This window comes from Chelonoidis abingdonii, chromosome 2 (assembly GCF_003597395.2).
Source record: "Chelonoidis abingdonii isolate Lonesome George chromosome 2, CheloAbing_2.0, whole genome shotgun sequence".
In the NCBI taxonomy this organism is placed as follows: domain Eukaryota; kingdom Metazoa; phylum Chordata; order Testudines; family Testudinidae; genus Chelonoidis; species Chelonoidis abingdonii.
In genome coordinates, this window is record NC_133770.1 from 51,416,694 (window position 1) to 51,439,559 (window position 22,866).

Genomic DNA, 22,866 nt, shown 5'->3' on the forward strand with positions numbered 1-22,866 from the left:
CTCATAGCATTCCCCACCTCAACCTAAAGCCTAAAGTGTACCATGTTAATTCTCTTAAAGCCCTTTTATTCCAGAGAATTAAAGGTTTCGTCAGTTTACAGCCCAGGGAGAGATGACACTGAGTGGCCTGAAGGTGTCTACTACGAAGGAAAAAGTGACGGTGGCGTGGAAGAGGTGAACCTCTCCACAACCTGGGACGTCTGCAGCGCAACAGATCAAGGAGCTGTGCACTAGCTTCGCGCCCAATGTTCTCAGCCACCCCAGGACGGACTGAACGGGCATACCACTCCATTGACACAGGTAATGCTCACCAATTAGAACCCACCACTACCAGGTGTCTCCTCATGCCCAAGCTGCTATAGAACGGGAGATCCAAAACATGCTACAGATGGGTATAATCCGCCCCTCTAACAGTGCATGGGCATCTCCAGTGGTTCTAGTTCCCAAACCAGATGGGGAAATACGCTTTTGCGTGGACTACCGTAAGCTAAATGCTGTAACTCGTCCGACAACTATCCAATGCCACGCACTGATGAGCTATTGGAGAAATTGGGACGTGCCCAGTTCATCTCTACATTAGACTTAACCAAGGGGTACTGGCAAGTACCGCTAGATGAACCCGCCAAGGAAAGGTCAGCCTTCATCACCCATGCAGGGGTGTATGAATTTAATGTGCTTCCTTTCGGGCTGCGAAATGCACCCCACCTTCCAAAGACTTGTAGATGGTCTCCTAGCAGGATTGGGAGAATCTGCAGTTGCCTACCTCGATGATGTGGCCATTTTTTCTGATTCATGGGCAGAACACCTGGAACACCTGGAAAAGTCTTTGAGCGCATCAGGCAGGCAGGACTAACTGTTAAGGCTAAAAAGTGTCAAATAGGCCAAAACAGAGTGACTTACCTGGACACCAGGTGGGTCAAGAACTATAAACCCCCTACAGGCCAAAGTGGATGCTATCCAAAAGTGGCCTGTCCCAAAGTCAAAGAAACAGGTCCAATCCTTCTTAGGCTTGGCCGGATATTACAGGCGATTTGTACCACACTACAGCCAAATCGCTGCCCCACTGACAGACCTGACCAGAAAGACACAGCCAAATGCAGTTAAGTGGACTGATGAGTGTCAGAAGGCCTTTAACCAGCTTAAGGCGACACTCATGTCTGACCCTGTGCTAAGGGCCCCAGACTTTGACAAACCATTCCTAGTAACCACAGATGCATCTGAGCGTGGTGTAGGAGCAGTTTTAATGCAGGAAGGACCGGATCAAGAATTCCATCCTGTCGTGTTTCTCAGCAAGAAACTGTCTGAGAGGGAAAGCCACTGGTCAATCAGTGAAAAAGAATGCTACGCCATTGTGTATGCCCTGGAAAAGCTACGCCCATACGTTTGGGATGGCGTTTCCAGCTACAAACCGACCATGCTGCGCTAAAGTGGCTTCATACTGCCAAGGGAAACACAAAAACTTCTTCGATGGAGTTTAGCTCTCCAAGATTTTGATTTTGAAATTCAACACATTTCAGGAGCTTCTAACAAAGTAGCTGATGCACTCTCCCGTGAAAGTTTCCCAGAGTTAACTGGTTAAATTGTCCTTAAAATGTGAAAAATCTTGTAGTTTTACATAATTAGTAGTATATGTAAAGGTGCATGTGTTTTATTAATCTGTTTATTCTAAAGTTCTAGGAAGAAATCACCGCCAGTGTGGTTCAACACTGTCTGAGATTTGGGGGGGCGTGTCATAAACAGATAGTTAAGGGTTTAATGCCTCTTTTACCTGTAAAGGGTAAGAAGTTCACCTAGCCTAGCTAACACCTGACCAGAGGAACCAATGGGGGAACAAGATGTTTCAAAAGGAAGGAGGGAAGTTTTCCTTTGTTTAGAGTTTCAGTTTCAGCCAGAGTGAAAAAGATCAAGGAACCAGCCTCTTATCAGAGTAGTAAGTTTTAGAAAGAGATAAATAGGTTTATGTTTATTTTCTTTGTAACTTGTCTTTGTACCATTAAGGGAATTATCAAATTTGGGTATTCTTGTGTGTATTTGTAACTTTTTTTGCCCAGGGGAGCATCCTCTGTGTTTTGAATCTGTTGTCTGTGAGAGTAGCTGGTATGCTAAACTCTCCCAGAGGGTTTTCTTTTACCTTTCTTTTCTTTAATTAAAAGCCTTCTTTTCAAATATCTGATTGATTTTTTCCTTGTTTTTACATCCAAGGGAGTTGGATCTGGATCCTCCAGGAGTTGGTGAGAGAAAGGAGGGGGGATGATTAATTTCTCCTTGTTTTAAGATCCAAAGGGTTTGGATCTGTGTTCACCAGGAAATTGGTGAAGTCTCTCAAGACTACCCAGGGAAGAAAAGTAGTGCTTGTGAGCAGTGGCAGCGAAACCAGATCTAAGCTGATAACTAAGCTTAGAAGTGCCCATGCAGGTCCCCACATCTGTACCCTGAAGTTCAGAGTGGGGAAGGAACCTTGACAAAGCTAAAAGCATAGGCGTGCGCACAGGGTGTGCCCATGCACACCCTAATGCCCACAGGCAGCATCCGGCCCCTCAGGGCTTTGGATCCAGCCCGTGGGATCTGCCTGCTGTGGTGCCGCAGGCCCTGCACCGCTCTCAGAAGCATCTGGAATGGCACCACATCCCTGGGGCGGACAGAGGGCTCCGTGTGTTGATCCAGGCACCTCTACCCCTGCAACTCCCATTGGCCAGGAACGGGGAATGGTGGCCAATGGGGGCTTCGGGGGAGGTACCTAGAGGTGTGGCAAAAGCAGTGCATGGAGACCTGTGCCAGCCCCCAGGGGCTGCATAGGGACATGGTGAGCGGTGTGGGGCCAGGGCATGCACACAGGAATCGCGCCACTCCAGATAAATGATGCTGGGCCGGAGCCTGAACCCTTCTGCACCCTGCCCACAACCCCCTGTCCTGAGCCCCCTGCCTGCACCCCGTACCCCTCCTGCACCCCACCCCCAACTCCCTGCCCTGAGCCCCCTGCCTGTACCCCATACCCCTCCTGCACCCCACCCAGCACTCCCTCCCCCACCCCAACCTTTATGATGTTCACCTTTAAAAAAATATATTAATAAAATTCCCTGGGTGCACACCCTAATGAAATGTGCTGCACACACCAATGGCTATAAGGGATGTTTGCCTTCTCTTCCGCTCCCCCATTTGTTTTGTATAGACTTAAGGGTATTCTGAGCACATCTACTGGAATGGCTCTTGCAGGCACGACAGGCATTCCCCCACTTATCTTCCCCCAGTCAGAGTGGCTTAGGCATCCAAATGCATGCCTGAGACAACAGTACACATGCCCAGGTGCAGAAACTTAGGTGATAAGGGGACTTTTACAGCAAAAATGTAGGTGCAAGTGAATTTAAGTGCCTGTGCCTTCAGGCTGGGGTTATGGATTGCCGTGGTGCCTAAAACTGACAAGACACCTAAATCTGGGCTTTTAGGCACCCACATCCCTTTATGGTCCATGCCTTAACTTACAAAGGAGACAGGCGAGAAGTGTAGTAGCTTGGCAGTATATCTGTGAGGTACTGATGACAGCAATGGGAAAACATCAAATGGAAAGGTCCTCTAAGGTTTACATTGCCTTGAATATAAATTAAGCTTTAACTAAAACAGCCTTTAGCCAAATGGAAACAGGTGCTGTGGTTTGGGTTGAGTACCTTGACAGAAGTTCGTGTCGGACAGTTTTCAGGTGTACAAGAGAATTTTCATCTTCTACAAATTTAAACACCTCAACTGTGCTCTTGAACTCTGGATGATTCACAACGAAGAGGTACACTGAGTCATCTAAACAAAGAATGTGGAAAAATTGTTGAGTTTCACAAAAATGACATGGCAGCTTAAATGTCTGTGTCTGGTATGTATCTACCTCCACTGCTGTAGTATACAAGTGCCTTTTGATGTATTTACACTCAACACCACTGTGAGGTGGTAGAGAAGGATGCCAATGGACTGAAGGGCCTTTTACTGACAGAAAGAGCCTTTAGAGGATGATGTGTCTCTATCAGTCTTTCAGTACCAAAAAGCTGCAGAACCAGAGCTTCATTTCAGCCACAAGCCAGTCTCCCTTTTTAGTCACTACTGTGAAGTGAGCTAGAAGAGAAATGCTCATTGTGCACTGGCTGGACAACAAAGTTTCAGTTAAGGCTCATAGCACCAGAACTGCAGGATCTGAACAGTGATGGAGGCATTATATTTCCATACAATGAGTTGCCTTCTCCCACTCCCCTTACTAAACACCTATGCCGTAAAGCATTCAAATACTGCAATTGATTACGGCGGCGATATTACAGGGCGTGCTGTGCCTCCAACTCTTGTGCCGTCTTTCAGGGAGTGTGACCTTAGTGATACCTTATGGGTCTCCCCTCCGCTCAAGAGGGAGCTCCACAGCTCAAAGACTGGGTCCCCCCCGGCTTCAGCACCTGATTCCCACCGGAGCTCCTCCACAGGGCCGGCTTTAGGCCGATTCCCCCGAATCGGGCCCCGCGTCCCAAAGAGGAGCGCCTAACTTAGGCGTCTTTTTAATTTTTACTCACCTGGCGGTGCTTCGGGTCTTTGGCGGCGGGTCTTTCACTCACTCCAAGTCCTTCAGTGGCGCCGAAGGCTCAGAGTGAGTGAAGGACCCACCACCAAAGACCTGGAGCGCCACTGGGTGTGTCATCCCTGCCAGGGCCCCGTCAAAACTATTCAAATCAGGCCCCGCGCTTCCTAAAGCCGGCCCTGCTCCTCCAACAGGTCCAAATGATCTTGAAACCCTTGTTGGAGACTTCCCCTCTGGGGAACTATACAACCAGTGTGTTTGCAGTGACACAAGACAACTCTCCACAATAAGCCATCATTTATTAGTCCGCAGGAACCCAGTGTGCACGGACATCGTGTTAAAATGGTAAAGAAAAGGCTAAAACACACAACTCTCCCCTAACCTGTCAGCTTTTCCTTCCTTGGTTAGGAGGGTCCCTCTTTGTCCTGGCCTGGAAGACAGACAGCATGCCTGCAGCTGCCCAACAGTCCCAGACTGGAATATTCTTCTCCCAAGGGGAGGAAAAGTTCCTTCTACAAGCCCCTTAGCACTCATGACCTTTGTTTCAAGTTCCAGTGAAGGTGTTTTCATGTGTGCTGCCCTTCCCAGTGTTCAGTTTGTGGTCAGATAGGTAATCACATACCCATATTCCAAGACACCAGGTGTCATTAAAAGTTAATGGTCTGGTGCTGTTCTCCATTGGAGCTCCAAGGTAGCTCTATCCATGCGTTTATAGTTAATTCATGCCAACCCAGACATAAATGTGAGACCCCCACCCACTGAATTCAATGCTTATTCCTTCACTCCTGATGAGTCTCTCTGGAAAAAAGTTAAGCTCTTGAGACCAAGTAGGCATAAGCAACAATACAAAAGGGAGTGAGTAAACTGAGTCATACAAATATGCATAAAAATACAGACATTTCCCACATTCTCCAAAGTTATATTCAATATACGGGACATATTTCTATCTTGAAGATTGAGATTGTACATGGGTTTATATAAACTGACACACTAACAAACAGCCAGCTCTTTTGTTTTAATATACGAATATCTGCTGGAGCATCACACTTTCTTCCCACCCATGTATCAGGTTATTGATGGTGCAACATGGAGTGTGACAGAAATAGCAAAGGGTTTTAACTATTAATAAATAATAATAATAAATCTCTAGGTTGAGATTTCTTGTCTTCATTTAACAGTCTTCTTACCTTTGTCTATGTAAGTGCTGATCCCATGAGGGTTAAATGATGCCAGATCAAACCCGCGGCTGATCCTGAGTTCTACTGCTCTTGGGTTTTCATCATTCAAATCCATCAGAAATATTTCACCTGGCTTGTCTGGAGCAAAGCTTTTTAAACCTGGATATTTTAAACCCTTTAAGATTAAGTAAACACAACGAGAAAGTTAAGAGGATCCTAACAAAGCTGCCGGGACTAACTCTGTTTTGGTTTGTGGATATATCTCATGATAGAGCAACAACCGTACTAATCTGTCTCTTTCCTGTTGTTGGTGTTTTTTGTTTCATGTTCTCCCTAATCAATGGATCCCTCCTTAACTCTCACTGTTCTGCCTGCATCCTCCTCATGTTGCAACCCACCCACCCCAGATACCTTTGTGCACCCTCTGCACCATATACTGCTGGTGCCCCATCACTACCGAATATTCTCACAGTGCTGCTGCCTCTCCACATCCATCTGCTGCTACGACACCCTTCCACAAAGAAACTCCCTCATTTTGCTGCATCCCAGAGACATCCCTTCCCCACTGTTTTTCTAAACACTCCACCTCACAAACTGCCACAGAATCCACAGTGCTGCTCCAGCACCCTCATTCAGTGCTGGTAATTCCCCTCTATAGCCACCAGCCACTACTGCTCTCCCCAGAGCCAGGTCTGAGCACCCCTATTTCTTGTGATGCTACCCCCCCCCCCCCCTCCAAGGCATCTGCCTTCCCTGTGCTGGTTATCCCAAGACAATGCTGCATACCTACTGCTGACTCCCACAGTGCAGATTCCCCACTTGCAATATGCACCCAGCCACTCTGTGCTGGTCCTTTCAAAACAAGCACCTCTCACCACAGCTCTCTTGCCTCCCACTCCCCATTCTCCTCCCACCTCAAGTGACTTCTAAGGGCCTATATCCATCCTCTCTCTACCCCTTTTGGCTCCTAACTCTCAGTCCCATGTTCCCCCACTTTAACATTTCTTCAAGACACAGCATCATTGCTTTCAGACAGCTCAGACGACTGCAGCTTTGTAACACCACTACTGTGCAAGGTAATACAGGGAATCTCTGAACTGATCCAGGCTATCTGGTCAAAAAGTTTTCAAAATATGGGCAAACAAAGCTGCAGTGCCACAGTTAAGTGCACCTGAGTGGGTAAGGAGACTACCTAGTACAGTTCCTCTAGGCAAAATCACAAAAGTTGGTGACACAGATGCTATCACACATATTAGTTGTTTTTCTAATAGTGATAGTAGCTGTAATCACATGAATGAGACTTTCAGCATTCATGTAGCAAAACACAGTTCCTAGCCCTCATGGCTGTGGAGAAAAGATTGAATATGTGAACCCTAAGGGCTCAATAACCAGGAGGTAAGCAAAAAGAATCCAAAAGTTAATTTAAGAAAAAAAATCATGATTTTTAAGCCAATCTCCTGATTTGGGGAGGCTGACTCAAATGTTGAACACTTTGGGATGGCAATACATCAGCAGCATGTAAAAAGTTACATGTGCCAATGGTAAAGGTTGCATAACAAAAACCACAACAACACTGCAAGGTTAAGAAATGAACTTGCCCAAGTAGGAGGAAATGCAGTTTGAGCTAACTTAAGTCTGCATTATTCCCAAGAAGCAGTGCGCACAGAACGTGTTCAGCCTGTAATTTGCAGGTATTACTCCTGGGCATAATAAATTAGTACTCAAGCACCTGCATGGGTGGGGAGGTGGGAGCTCAAATACTTACAGAACTAATGAAAGCCAGACCATCAGGAAGGATGTCAATATCTTCTGCACCTCTTTCTGCAAAGACAGAGAAGTGGTTTATTCACAAAGTGTTTACTACTCAATTCTTAGCTCTCGCTCACATAATTCCACTTTCAAGAGATAGTAAATAGATACTGTTTTTAGCTACTGTGCTACTTGTACCATGTGTCTAAAGAATTAGCAGAAGATTCAGTAGCTATTGAAAATAACAGTGCATGAATTCCAAGTTAGTGTTCAGGTTTACCCCCTCTCTAGGATCTAGGCTTGTCTGACAACAACTCAGACACGTGCTTCCTCCACCCACCACTGAATTTTGTGCGTGAAAGGTTGACCTCCAGGTGCCCTTCTGTCCTAGCTACCTAGTCCCCTCTGACCCTGAACCCTAGTCCACAGTAGAAAACGTATCCATTTCTGACAATAAGATCAGCAGCGGAACCAGCAATGAACACTGTTTAACTGCAAGTGTAGACCATAGATTTTAGGGCCAGAATCATCACAATAATCTAGTCCAACCTCTTACATAACAGAGCCCATAGAATTTCACCCAGTGGTTCCAATAGCCTAATAACTTGTGGTTGGCCTGGAACATCTCATTAAGACAGACATCCAATCTTGATGTTCAGACTCCAAGTGATGGAGCATCAACCACATTGCAAGCTGCTCCAGTGGTTAACTGCCCTCACTGTTAAAAATGTGTCTCATTTTCAATTTGTACTTTGCCAGCTTCAGCTTCCAGTCACTGGATATTAGAACAGCTGTGCCTGCTAGAATAACGAATCCTCTGGTGTCAGTGATCTTCTCCCTGTGTAAGTAGTTTAAGACCTTGATTAAGTCATTCCTCAGCCTTCTCTTCAATATACTAAAGAAACTGAACTCTTTTAGTCTCATTGTAAAGGGTATTTTTCCAGATCACAAATTCGCATAGCTCCTCCCAGGACCCTTTCCCATTTTTCAGGAGACCAGCACAAAACAGATTTCTAAACAAGTTTTTTAAATGAAAACTTAAAGATCCTGCAGAAAGTATTGCCTTCTTAAAGAGGAAAACCTCTGCAGACTCATCAACAGAGCAGACAAGAAACTATACCTAGGGCTTTTCCATTCCTGGTTTGGTACAGCCAAGCTGTGATCCTGGCCAAGCCATTTACTCTCTGTGGCTCAGTTCCCCATCTGTGAAAATGGGGATAATGGCATTTGCTTACCTCACAGGAGTGTTGTGAGGCTCCAATACTACAGTGGTGGGGGCATATAAGTAACATAGATAGACTGTGCTGGCAGAATATGCTGGTTTGTGAACAAGTGAATCATGAGCTGTGAGCATTTCATCTCCACTAAAATAAAAGGAGTCTTCCCAAGTTTGGGAACGGAAAATTAAATTACAGGTTTATGAAGTGGATAAACTAGAGAAAATCTACACACTAAAGTGTTCATTACTACCTTAAATAGATTGCACAACAAATCAAATATTGGCCATTTATTTCTCAACTGCCTTCTAGTTAGATAAGAAAGGCTGAGACTTCCATTCAAATATTGTTGGATTAGGTCTTGCTAAACAACCTCCCTCATCCACTGTGCGTGCACAAGAGGGAGAAGTTCTTTTACAGAAGAAATTATTGAACTGTAGGTCGATTCCCACTCCTACAGGCCTGTGTCTACTTTGACCTTTTTCCAGAAAGTTTTTCATTGTTGCTATTGCTCTGAACAGTTAGGCGGCATGATAGTTAAGATCCTCATCTACCACTGGTGAAGCTTCACTAGGCGTAAGGAAGTCACCCCACAAGAAAAAGATGAGGAGTGGGAAAGCTGCGGGGGAGGGCGAAGCAGGAAAAGCCTTTAAAAGATGCTTTATTCACTAACTGTTAGCAAGAGAACTGAGGTGTGTTTTTAATTTCCTTGCTGAAGGTGTTTCTCTAGCGTTTGACCTAGAGCTCACTGAAGCTTATTCCATTTATCTTTCATTGCAGAACTTCATTGTAGGATTTTCCGTATTACAAACCCTATCTCTACAAAAAGAACAGGAGTATTTGTGGCACCTTAGAGACTGAAGTGGGCTGTAGCCCACAGAAGCTTATGCTCAAATAAGTGTGTTAGTCTCTAAGGTGCCTCTGTTCTTTCTGCAGATACAGACTAACACAGCTGCTACTCTGAAACCTCTCTCTACACAGCATGAAAGAATGCCAAGGGTCAGAAACAAACCACCAAAACCCCATCACACTCACAGGGAGGGAAACATGTTTTCAGTTTAATATGGTGAATGAACAGTGGTGAATGCTACATTAGAGGATTGGTCTGCTTCGCCACAGCCAACAAAAGCCACATAATGCTCCATTGTTACGTCATAGCTGTCAACGTTTGCATTAATAATAGGGGTTTATAGCACTAAGCAGAGTCAATAAGACAGGGAAATCTTTGAAAGTTGCACTAGAACTTCATGATGTTACCCAAGAGGTGTAGAATATATGCACTTTTTAATAGAACTTGTTAATTGATTAAATAATTTTTACTCTGGGTATCTAACCAGCTCTAACTGCAAAGTGAAAGACAGAGGTCCTCAAATTGTACCTATGGCACGAAAGGACTTTTAGTATTTTTAGTTTTAATCAAGATTAAATAGTTATGATGTCTGTAAGGTCCACATTTAAGTACATGCTAAATGTCCCAGATAGCCATGACAGATTCATAGATTACAAAGCCAGAAGGGACAATTGTGATAATCTAGTCTGATCCCTGAAGGATAAGACATTCAGCACATAAAACTCACTCCTTCAGGCCTCACAAAAATTGCACCGGTGCTTTCTCTAAGTCAGGGGTCCCCAACACGGTGCCCATGGGCGCCATAGCATTTTATTTACTTTTATTGCATTTCACCAACTGAGGAAAGATTTAAGAACACAGTATTTTTAAATTAAGATGTTCTCTATAGCAAAATATACAGAATTTCACTGCAAGGGTACAGCAAGGAATACTTTTATAAATCAGGTTACATAAAACAGGAGGAATCTAACAGCTATGAGTATTTCTCACTATAGAGCACCAGCATGAGCTGAAAAAACTCATTACTCTCCTACCCATGTGCTCATGAAAGAGGAAAATGTATTAATACTTTTTCATAGCTGTTCAGGCAGAGTAATGTTTATATTACATATATAATTGGGTACAGGACAGGTTCAATATGGACCCCCATTCTTAATATTTTTAGGACAACATCCTAACGAAATTTTGGCAATCCTATTTATGACCTTGGGGAATCCTCTACCACTCATTAAATAAAGTTTGTAGAGAGCATGGAGGGTGGGGAAAAGGGCATAGATGACAAAGATATGCACCCATCATGATTAGACCAAGAATGGACTTTACTTACTGATAGAAGGAAGCCTTCCTCTACATGCTAAAGGAAAACCACACGTCTTTATTAGATTAGAACCTCATCTACAGCCAGCTGCAGAAAGCACCTAACAGGGGTGTTCTGTAAAGGGGACTTGAAGTTAATCTTTGCACTTCCAATCCTACAGCTTCTCTGTGTAGGCAGATCCTCTTGTCTGAAGGTAAAGCAGCCCTCAGGCTTCTCTAAATTTACACCAGGCTACAACAGCTACCAGGGTCCAAAAATGTCGCTAATGCAACCTAGCTAGACACACCTCTTGCCATGCCCTGTTTTCCCCTGTAACATCAGCTCCAGTGCTTAAGAGGCCATGTCAGTTCTGCAGAACAGTATCACACCTACATAAAGGCTAATTAAACTGGCTTTACACTACATCAGCAATACAAAGGAGCTGCCCCAGCCCACTGGATCTAGCCCAATGTGCACATACACGTGTACACACTCACGAATACACACTGGGTGAAGGTCGCAATATCTTCTAGTCGCACTACTGTTTCTATCCTGCTCTTAACACTGTCACATGCTCCTTACACAACAAGAGGCATAAAGGAGGGGAGAGGGAAGAGAAGAAACACTCCTGTCAGTCAACCCTGTTCTTGTTGGAAATGGGCCACATCCACCCTGATTGAATTGGCCTTGTTAGCACTGACCCCCCACTTGATAAGGCAACTCCCATCTTTTCATGTGCTGTGTATTTGTACCTGCCTACTGTATTTTCCACTGCATGCATCTGATGAAGCAGGATTTGGCCCACGAAAGCTTATGCCCAAATAAATGTGTTAGTCTCTGAGGTGCCACAAGGATGCCTCATTGTTTTTGCTGATAAAGACTAACCCGGCTACCGGTCTGAAACCTGATGCTCTGTGTGCATGCGCCAGGTGGCTTTACTATTTGTGCTGTTGTAGCACCTAGAGATCTCAACCTGACATTTCCTACATTTTCGCCATAAAGCTTTGCACGTGTCTCTACAGCAGCACAGATTGGGCACTTGATCCTTCTCAATCAATATTACATGGTACTATACTTCGGTGAAGCATCGCTTTGCTTCTTCCTTTTGTAGGGTCCGGACACAGACAGCATTTGTGGTTAGGGCAGTCCGCTACCATTATACCTTAGTCACCATACTGCCTGCTGTTCATGATTCACAGTTAGGATCATTAAGCAACGATACCTATTAAGAGTAGTGATGATACATGCAGAACACCTTCCCTCCCAGGGAAAACTAAACCACCCTAGAATTCACTCTCTGGTGCAGCTCTAACCACTGTTCAGTCCTCAGACAGACACTCACGGAAGAACCAGTCCGCTGTACTCAGCCACACCTATTCCCTCCTGAGGTGAACACAACTCATTATCTCCTCTTCTCACTGCAAACCTGGGAGCAGTTCACCACACGCCATGCTTTAGCCTCACTGTGAGAAACTCTGAGTAGTGTATAATCTAACTCTCATAGAATACATTATAAGGCAATGCTGGGGAGGCATTGTCCTGTTCCTGACGTACAGGATAAAATCATCAGAATCAACGCCCAACAACTGTATGAGCACAAAACACACAGACACTGATACTGGACACTTGAGAATACAAAACTTGTTTTATTCTTTTATTACAGTATTAAAGCATTTTTTTTTTAAAAAGAAAAAAGCTCTTCCATCTGCAAACAGCAAAACATATACTCCAAATGTCTCAATGCAATGTTACAAGTAATCTTCTGTTAAGAATAGGTCAAAGCTTAGTTTGATGTCAGAGCTTACACGAAGTCACAATTTTTTGTTCCAGTTAGTTTTATTCATGCAAACTGCCCCTTAAAACACAGCAATGCCTGCTTGAATAAAGTTCTTGGAAACAGCCGTAGTTTTTTTGGGTTTCTCTCATAGATCACCTTGTTGTGGCAGCTTTTGTAACAGTCACATATATGTGGCACTTGAATACAGGAAAATCATCGATCCCATGGCTTCCCAGAAAAGCTGGTTGTCCAGCTTCTGGGTTAACAATACAAAAGCTGCTGAATTGGCAGGATTCCATATTTTGCGATAAGAACTCCATTTGGGTCATGGGACTACGTTGCTTTTGCATTTCCAATCTGCTGCAAAACAAGAGAGCTGATGCAGCTCTCTTGTTTTGCAGTCTCCACTGAGATATTCTTCATGATCTCATTCACACTTTGAATCTTCAATAGGATTTCAGGTGGTTAAACAAACACCATAGGTGTGCTACTTTAATTGAGATGTCCAATTTTTCACCTGTATGTGTGACATTCTGTTGCAGTTCTCTGTGTTAATTAGTTACATTGCACTCTAGGGTTGCCAGGCGTCCAGTTTTAAACTGGAATGCCCAGTCAAAAATGGCCCCAGGTCACTCTGGTCAGCACCGCTGGCCAGGCCATTCAAAGTCTGGTCAGTGGCACTAGCAGGGCTAAGGCAGGCTCCCTGCCTGCCGTGGCTCTGCACAGCTCCTGGAAATAGCAGCATGTCCCCCCTCCAGCTACTAGATTTAGGCATCCAAGGGGCTCCGCACGCTGCTCCCATCCCAAGCACAGCTCCACAGTTCCCATTGACCGGGAACTGCGGCCAATGGAAGCTGTGGGGGCGGTGCCTGCAGAGGGGATGGCGCATAGGGCTGCCTGGCTACGCCTCCACTTAGGAGCCGGAGGGGGGACATGCTGCTGCTTTCGGGAGCCAAATGACATAAGTGCTGTCCAGAGCCTGCACCCCCCTCACCCCCTCCTGTACCCCCAACCCCCTACGCCAGCCCTGCTCACCCTCCCACCCTCCAAACCCCTTGGTCCCAGCCCAGAGCACCCTCCTACACCCCAAGCCCCTCATCCCCAGCCTCACTGGAGAGCCCACACCGCCAGTCAGAGCTCTCACACTCCTCCTCACCCAAAGCCCCTGCCCCAACCCAGAGTTCCCTCCTGCACTCCAAATCCCTCATCCCTAGCCCTACACCAGAGCCCACCCCCCCAGCCAGAGCCCACCTCTCACCCACCCCAGCACACTAACCCCCTACCCTAGCCCAGCGAAAATGAGTCAGCGAGCGAGTGGGGAAAGCGAGCAACAGAGGGAGGGGGGAGGGAGGGAGTAGTGGGAAGGGCCTCAGAGAAGGGGCAAGGCAGGAGTGGGGTGGGGCCTCAGAGGAGGAGGGCAGGGGGTGGGTGTTCAGTTTTGTGCGAGCAGAAAGTTGGCAACCCTAGTGGAGCTCTGTGCACGTTCAGGGGTCTGGTCATACAGAACTCATTGCAGGGCTGAGATCTGTAAAGAAATCTCTACAGGAATCACATTGCAGACTGTGCAGCAATTACTTTGCCTGATGCTGAAATACAGCCACCTCTGGCTTGGAAGAAATGTGGTAATTGTTTAGCAGCATTACACAATCATTTAGGACAGGGAACTGGAGAATAGCATACTAACTGAAACTGCAGGCAAAAATTTAAAGAAACAGAAAGCAATTGCCCAGTCATACATAATCAAATGGGTTCCTATTTCCAATTCATGTAGTCTTTCCATGCCTTTATACACAATATTTTATTTTGTTCCATATACTTTCTTTGTGGGGAATGTGTCTACTAAAATCATTCAATTTCCTCCCTTTTGTTTGCCTGGGACCACCTCAAAGTCACTGACATTACAGCACCCTCACTGACACCATGTTTATTGAATAATTTAAATCATCAATTATCTTTTTTTTTAAATCATCCTAACTGCACCACAATGTGGAAATGACTCACGGATGCTAAGTGTTTGTCCTGCAGCATGGAACAACTTTCCTGGGAGGCTCAAGAGTCCAGCAGGAGGGAATGTCAGTTTTGGAGTACAGCCAACTGAGGAAGTTGTCTACACTATGAATATTTACCAACAAAACTTGCCTCCTGTTGGCACAACCTTGCATGCATCTACACTCAAACTGGAGTCCTGACAATATCCAAACTTCTGTCAATGAAGTTAAACCACTTCCCTGAGTGATAGAAGTCTCTACTGGTAGTCTTCTGGGACAATGTCTGTGTGGATGCTATATTACGTGTATCAGCACAAACATTCCTCCAGAAACAAGCCTACAATGCCACTGTCTCCACAACAGTGAGAGATCTGGTGGAATTTTGAACTCTGCTGCCCAGGCAGCAAAAAAATATGGTTCTGTCTCCCAGAACTGTCTCTACTATGCAGAGCTAGATGCTATACTGAGCCGGGATCCTACCTGTGAGTGACAGCAGACACCTCATGACACCCAGAATAAGGCACCCTAGATTTACACAGTGAGGAAGAGCTTGTTGAGGATGGGGCCATGAAGGATTCAGAACCAACAGACAACCAGGACCTCTTCAAGACCAAGCTGAACCCAGAGAAAACCCACTGAGGAAAGGTCTGACCTGGTGGCCACTTCTTCAGAGCTGCAATAAGCACCGCCAGGACCCCGCACCCCAATTAGGAACTCTAATTGATGTTATTTACTGCCCTTATTAATGCACTTGTTTCCTCCACAGCTTGAGAAATGTTGTCCCCGTTTCCTTCCCTGCCCTCCCCTTCCCAAAATGGCAGCTGACTGCACATGGTCAGAGAGCAAAGGATTCTGTTTTAAAGTAGCCTGTTTATTTTAAGAGCACGCAATGTCAGTACAACGGGAAAAAAATCAATAGAATGAAAACAGGATATATACTCTTGTAAATACCTTAGATGCATTCAAAGCACATTCTTCTGCAGGCAAAATAATTCAAATACAATTACAAAATGCAACTAATATTCAATGCATTCAGAACAAAAAAGAGAAATACTTGCAGTGATTGAAAGCTACATGAACCAACACTTGAAAACTCAAATTAAACACATTAAGCCTTCAAAAGAAGGCTTGCAAGCAAGCCAGAATCTAGGCATTCAAACTACATGATTTGGCCGAAAAAAACAATCCACTAACAATATTTGAGTCCAAAACAAATTATTTGCTATGGTCAGATTCAGAAAAGAGATAGAATAATTTGTGGCTGGTTTAGGGGGCTTGTCTTGGACAGGCTCACAAAGCCACCCAGTAGTCATGACCTGCCTCTACTTGCAGTGATGCAAGTTTGTCTTGACCCAGACATCTTTCCTGTTCTCAGGCACAAATTCACTGAAATTTTCAAGCACAAAGCGTTTGAGCTTTGCTCATACATTTCTAGTCATACATTTTTGCTTCTGCCATGGCAGGACACTCCGCAATGAGCTCAGGGAGGACATGGGGCTGGTGGTATATGGGCCCAGGTACCCATGAGCCATCTCAAGTGGCTGCCTTTTCTGGGCCTTTGGAACCTGTATAAGCAATATATTTGCCACGACCCTACTTCCTATAATAAGTTTAGCAGTGTTTACTATACTATCCCAAAAGTTACCTGGGACACCAGCTTCTAACAGCCAGTGGGATTGAAAAGTGCCCTCATATACTCACCATACTGTGTGCTGTTTCCATGACCCTGAATAGAGTTGCAAGGTATCTGGAATGCCCAGTAGAAAAGGGACCCTGGTGGCTCCAGTCAGCATCACCGACCAGGCCGTTAAAAGTCCAGTCGGCAGTGTAGCGGGGTCCCAGGGCTAAGGCAGGCTCCCTACCTGCACTGGCTCCGTGCTGCTCCCAGAAGTGGCCACCAGGTCCTGTGGCCCCTAGGTGCTGGGGTGGCCAGGCACTGCGAGGCTCCACATGCTGCCCCCACCCCAGTGCCAGCTCTGCACTGCAGGCAGTGCGCACCACACAGAGCCACCTGGCCACCCTTGCAGCTAGAGGCCTCAGGGACCTGGTGGCCACTTCTTCAGAGCTGCAATAAGCACCGCCTGGACCCCGCACCCCAAGCCCCTTCCCCGAGCCCCCTCCTGCATGCCAAACCCCTCATCCCTGGCCCCACCCTCAGACAGAGCCTCAACCCCCTCTCATGCACCCTAACTCCCTGCCCCAGCCTGGAGTCCCCTCCCACAGCCCAACCCCCTCATCCCCAGCCCCACCCTAGAGCCCACACTCCTAGTAGGAGCCCACATCCCCTCATGCATCCCAACCCCCCTGCTCCAGCCTGGTGAAAGTGAGTTAGGGTGGAGAAGAGCAAGCAATGGGGGGGGGGATGGAGCGAGCAGAAGTGGGGCCTCAGAGAAGGGGTGGGGCATAGGTGGGGCCAACGTGTTTGGTTTTGTGTGATTAGAAAGTTGGCATTCCTACTGTACTTCTGTCACTATCCACAAATGACATTCACATGCAAGACCTCAGAGTGATTCCCAACAACAGTTGCTATGCATCAATTACACTATATGAGATCACAGTTTTTAGGAGCCATCACTGGGGCATACACGGAGATAGCGCAGCACCAATCAACTCATTGTGCTGTTCTACAGAATAAGCAGACCCCATCAATAGGTCCAGCCTTTGCATACACCTGCAGTCACTACTACACTGAACGATCCGTGAAGAGATCCACTCATAAATGTACATTGCAATTAGAGTGTGATACCACCCACAAACCATATTTCAAGTGCATATTCAATTTCATAGCTACAGTAAAGACTGGTTGTGTAAAACTAACCTAAAGCATCTGTCTTACTATGATCTCAATGTATTGAAATACAAGATTAAATTATAAAAATAATGGAGGAAGTTAATTAGCAGACAATACTTAAAATGCATTTACATAGCCAAGGTAGGTTTGATATCACCATAAACAAGCAATTATAAAACCTACCCAAAAATCCCATGGATGGCATTATGCAGAAGCTAGATAAACCACAAAACTAATTCTGCAAATTGTGGGACACCACACATGTATGTTTAATTTAACAATATAAATTTAATAATTGGAGATCTCCTAGAACTGGAAGGGACCTTGAAAGGTCATTGAGTCTAGCCACCTGCCTTCACTAGCAGGATCAAGTACTGATTTTGCCCCAGATCCCTAAGCAACACCTCCCCTCAAGGGTTGAGCTCACAACCCTGGGTTTAGCAGGCCAATGCTCAAACCACTGAGCTATCCCTCCCCCTGAGAGGTCAGCAATCTACAGCACGCGTGCCAAACATGGCATGCAAGCCAATTTTGAGTGGCACACTGCCGCGGTCCTGGCCCCCAGCCCCCCCGCCGCCCACCGCTCTCCCCTGCGGGGGCAGAAGACAGAAGCTTAGTCCTGCAGCAGCCAAGCTTTCCTCCTCCCCTGCTTCTTCCCTCAGCATGGTCCTGTCCTGCCCCTCGCCTTCTCCTTGCCTGCGCCGATCAGCTGATCGCCCTTGCAAGGGGGGAGGGGGAAGAGTGGCAGCGTGCATGAGCTCCGTAGAGGATGCAGAGAGAGCTAGGGATGGGGCACTGGGGAAGGGGCTGGAACAGGGCATATCCCTTCCAGCCCCCTGCCATGAGCGGCTCATGGCAGGGGGCTGGGAGCACCCCATGAGCCAAGCACCCCAGCCCTCTACTCTGACCCCCACACACATACTCAGCTTTCTGCCCTGCACCCCCCTACACCCCAAGCCCTCTGCCCTGACCCTTTAATGCCCCCCACACAGCCTTCTGCCCTGCACCCCTCACACCCCCCAGCCTCTTCCCTGACCCCTGAACCCCACACACACAGACAGCCTTCTGCCCCACACCCCGACTGTCCTCTGCCCTGACCCCTGAACCTCCACACACACCCAGCCATCTGCCCTACACCCCCCACAGCCCCACTGACCTGATCCCCTCCACACTCCCACTGCCCTGACCCCTGAATCCCCCACACATACCCAGCCTTCTGCCCTACACTCCCCACACCCTACAGCCCTCTGCCCTAACCCCTGAACCCCCCCCACACACACCCATCTCTCTGCCCTGACCCCTGAACCCCCCCCCAGGTCTGGGGTCCCAGCCGCAGGCCCCACTCAGCCTGCTACCACCTAGATGAACAGAACCCCAGGCTGGCAGCGAGTTGAGCAGGCTGGTGGTATAAGATCAGCATTTTAATTTAATTGTAAATGAAGCTTCTTAAACATTTTGAAAACCTTGTTTACTTTACATACAACAATAGTTAAGTTATATAATATAGACTTATAGAAAGAGACCTTCTAAAAACAAAATGCATTATCGGCACACAAAACTTTAAATTAGAGTGAATAAATGAAGACTCGGCACCACCACTTCTGAAAGGCTGCCGATCCCTGGTGTACAGTCATCATGAGTCTTCCATTTAGTCCTCTGACCATTGCCTGCCCATTCAAGATGTGAAGAAAAAGAAATGCAACCATCAAGCCAAAAGATGGATTAATGCTAGACAGGCATCTGATGATGTTACCTTCACAGATAAGACAATTGTGGAGATAGACATACAGCAAGATGTGTCTCTCTCACTTAGGACTTCACTATCTCAAGCCATGATTTTAAAGCATACGTGGAAGCTTTGTTTTGGAAGCAATAAGTAGACAGTGTCTGTCCTAAACTCATATTTAAAAGCCACAGTAAATACAAGCAGACAGACCCAGAACGGAGAAAACGTGAGTGCAGTCTACTACTGTAATTAAAGTCGGTCTGGAATTTTTCAACTAAATGTTTCATCAGACAATGCCAGTTCCTCAAAACCAAAACTGTTCATTGACTCCTTATGCTAAACAATCTGTTCCACTTTGTGTATAGCTGTGACACTCTGAGCTGAAGACGACCTGAAGAAGAGCTCTGCGTAAGCTCGAAAGCTTGTCTCTGTCATCAATAGAAATAAAAGCTATTACCTCACCCGTCTTGTCTCTCAGAGGAAACAGCCTATTTCAGCAATTTCCTTTTACTTGAAAAAACACATTTTTAAAGTTGCCAGTATCATTTCAAAATGAACAGTTCACTTTTCCCAGTCCGAGATTACTTTCAGTTTCAAAATTTTAGCTAATTACAGTAAGAAGAAAATTAAAATGGTCAGAATCAGAACAAAACATTACAGTTGACCAGAACTAACTTTTTTTCTCCACCTGTTTGCAAAATTTTGTTGAGATTTTGACAATCCATCCCAATATTTCAGGGTGGGAAGAAGATTTTGAAATCAAACATTTTTGTGGGATAGGAAAATCATTTGCTGCCCAACATGAACTATAATCTCAATATGAGATTTGACAGGCACTGGGGTGACGTTGGAGGGTGCAATCCTGGATGGGGGAGCAAGGGGCTGTCCAGAGTTAAATTTATATATTTGTTTTTAATGCTGTTTCAGGCCATTGGAAGTTTGTTAGAGCTTGTATGCTGGTGCAACTTTTACATTGTTAAATCTCTAAATAAATTGATAAAATAAACTTAATTACTTTATTTGTCACTGTCACATTAAGAACAGTCCAAGGGCAGAGGGTAAGGGAAACCCAGATACCTAGCAGTGAGTTTGGGCTGCCCTGAACAGCCCAGTGTAACCCAACTCATTATTGTTGTAATCTGGATCTAAAAGTGGTCATTCAATACATCACTGGAAAGCTCAGAACTCTCTGGTTATTCATACCATTGTGTAATGTAGGTGCAAGCAACTGATGCAAGTTATGGACAACTGAAGTCATAATTCTTAAAATGTGTTTGCCAGTCAGACAGGAGTTATCCCACTCTAAACAAAGGAATGTGGTTTCTTCATCAGGCAGTTACTTCTGAAGTACTTTGAGGGCCTATCTTCATGTACAGTGTTACACAGGTGCCGCTGTAGTGCTTTAGTGAAGACGCTACTACCCGATGGGAGAGCTGTTCCCATCGGCATAGTTTATCCACCTCCCTGAGAGTAGCTATGTTGACGGGAGAAGCTCTCCTGTAGACTTAGCGCTAGACTAAAGCTTCTATGTATGCTTTAATCGTGGCTTATACGGGGATGTTAGATCAGTATAACTATGTCGCTAAGGGATATGGATTTTTCACACTCCTGAGTGACCTAGTTATATGATCTAGGTCTGTAGTGTAGATCTGGCCTCACGGACAATGAGAACGTATTTATATAAGTCAGATAAACAAAGCTATCAAGCTAACAAGTTGGAAAAAGAGACAGTGTAGCCACACCCCAGCAAGGAAAATAAACTTTTCTGAACTAGAGAGACAGGGGGTCTAAACCTCCCTTAAGCAAATTAATTAACTGACTGAATACAATGTTAGTGTATCATGTAAGATTTTATGAATGCCTGTAACACACTGGTGATTAATATACTTGTAAATGGCATGTATTAACACTATAAGAGGAATTATGAATACTCACTGATATTATGTTTGAATGTGTGTGGCTGAACAAAGGAAAGAAGTATTCCCATCCAATCTCCTATGTAAATTAAAACATGGTAAAATCAAAACAATGGAAGCCCCATTTAACACACCGGGGGATGGGAAGCCCACAGGAAGGGAAGAACAGTGTGAGGTCAGTGTCCCAGTGGGCACAGCAAGCTGAGCACACAGGAGGGCTTCCTGACTCCTGAAACAAGGGCACTGAACTTTGAGAGATAGAAGCAAGGACAGAAAGCCATTTCAGGCAACCATCACTAGACCGACAAAGGAACAGAGCCCTTGCAAGCTGAGAAAAATGGGCCCTTCAGCCCAAAGGGATGGGGTCTGATAGGGAGAAGTGTTTCAATTTCCTGGCTTCCTTTATGAATTCCATGGCAAAACTATGTTAACATAGAGTTGAGGAGGTTGGTGGTATGTCATTTCCTTGCAGCAAGCTGAGTAATTTTATTCAGATAGGGAGAAGTGTTTCAATTTCCTGGCTTCCTTTATGAATTCCGTGGCAAAAGGAAAAGAAAATGGTTGGCAGAGTAAAAGGTATGTATGTTAACAGGGTGTATTGGGGCACTGCTGAAAGGGGAAAAGTTAAAACTGCATAGGTAACCTTAACTGTTCATTTCCTGCTTTTCAGAAATGTGAGTTTTGCTCAACTCAACATTCAGCAATGGGATGACACACACACACCAACCACCCTCAACTCTGCGATAATGTAATTTTTTGCCATTGAATTTCCTAGAATTATTTTTAAATAGGAGAAATATGTTGTTGGTAGGAATTAGTAATACTTCCAGACTGCTGTCTACACAAGTAAAGAAGTGAACATGTTCTTAAACACTGTGCCCAGTTTCAGTCCCCCAAAGATTCAGTGGGCACTGTGCACTACCTTGAGTAAAACTTGAAAAATTGAAACCTTTTTGACTCATGTAACAACAATAGTTTGACCTCTGGCTCTGTGCAAGAAGAACCCACCTAGAAACTATTTTAAAAATGGGTATTTTGGGGGAGTTATATCTCCCTAACTCCTAGCTTAAATGAGCCCAATTTTGGGTCACTAACCCTGCGCTGCCCCCTCCTGAGGCAAATCATATTTCAAAGGAATCCAACTAAGCATGTTGATTTTAGAGGGCTTAGAAAGGTCAATCTTTAAACATAAGTTGTGATGCAACCTCTACTATCCTGGTGCTGCCATTCGACTATTATTTGGGACCCCAATCCGGTGAAGTGAATTTTGGAGTGACGTTTTCAATTTCATATCAACATGATGACTTTTTAACTTGCAGCAACTTCTCGACATTATTAGTTTGTTCTCTGTTTATACAACGTCTACCACAACGGGGTCCTGGCCCACGACTCTGGCTCGTAGGTGCTATAAGAATACTGCTACTATTAACAGTCACCCACTGATATGTTGGAGCCACTGAGTCTGTTTCCTTGCTTTGACTTTGCTCTGAGGACCAGCAGACGACAGGAATGCACCTGAGCAAAATGCTCAGCTAGGGTTGGGAATGTTATGACAGAGGAGTAAGGAAGATAGCTGTAACATTGTGTATTTCTCAACCACAGTCTTTGGGCAAAAGAGGGGCATCAGCATTCAGTTAATGTTCATATAAATATCAGGCTCCAAGATGTGTGCGAGGGACTGTGGCAAATTGCCGGTACTGTTCTGCTGGGTCTTGCGCTTTCTCTTCTCTGGGGTAGGTTCAGGGCACTATTGCTTGCCTCTGAACCAGTTCTTAATCATTCCCCTAGTGTCCTTGGAGGAGGGGAGTGGAGAGGGAGGGACCTGGGCCCGCCC

The 22,866-nt window shown here is 45.5% G+C and overlaps 1 protein-coding gene across 1 annotated transcript in view; it reads right to left on the reverse strand.

Annotated features, from left to right (window-relative positions):
* LOC116829229 (serum paraoxonase/arylesterase 2-like) overlaps window positions 1-22,866 on the reverse strand; it is a 63,548-nt gene that overhangs the window by 27,866 nt on the left and 12,816 nt on the right. The window contains exons 3-5 of the mRNA XM_075062355.1: window positions 7,487-7,542; window positions 5,731-5,896; window positions 3,663-3,789 (exon numbers count right to left, since the gene is read on the reverse strand). Coding sequence (XP_074918456.1) covers window positions 3,663-3,789; window positions 5,731-5,896; window positions 7,487-7,542 — 349 coding nt within the window. The remainder of the gene's footprint in view (window positions 1-3,662; window positions 3,790-5,730; window positions 5,897-7,486; window positions 7,543-22,866) is intronic.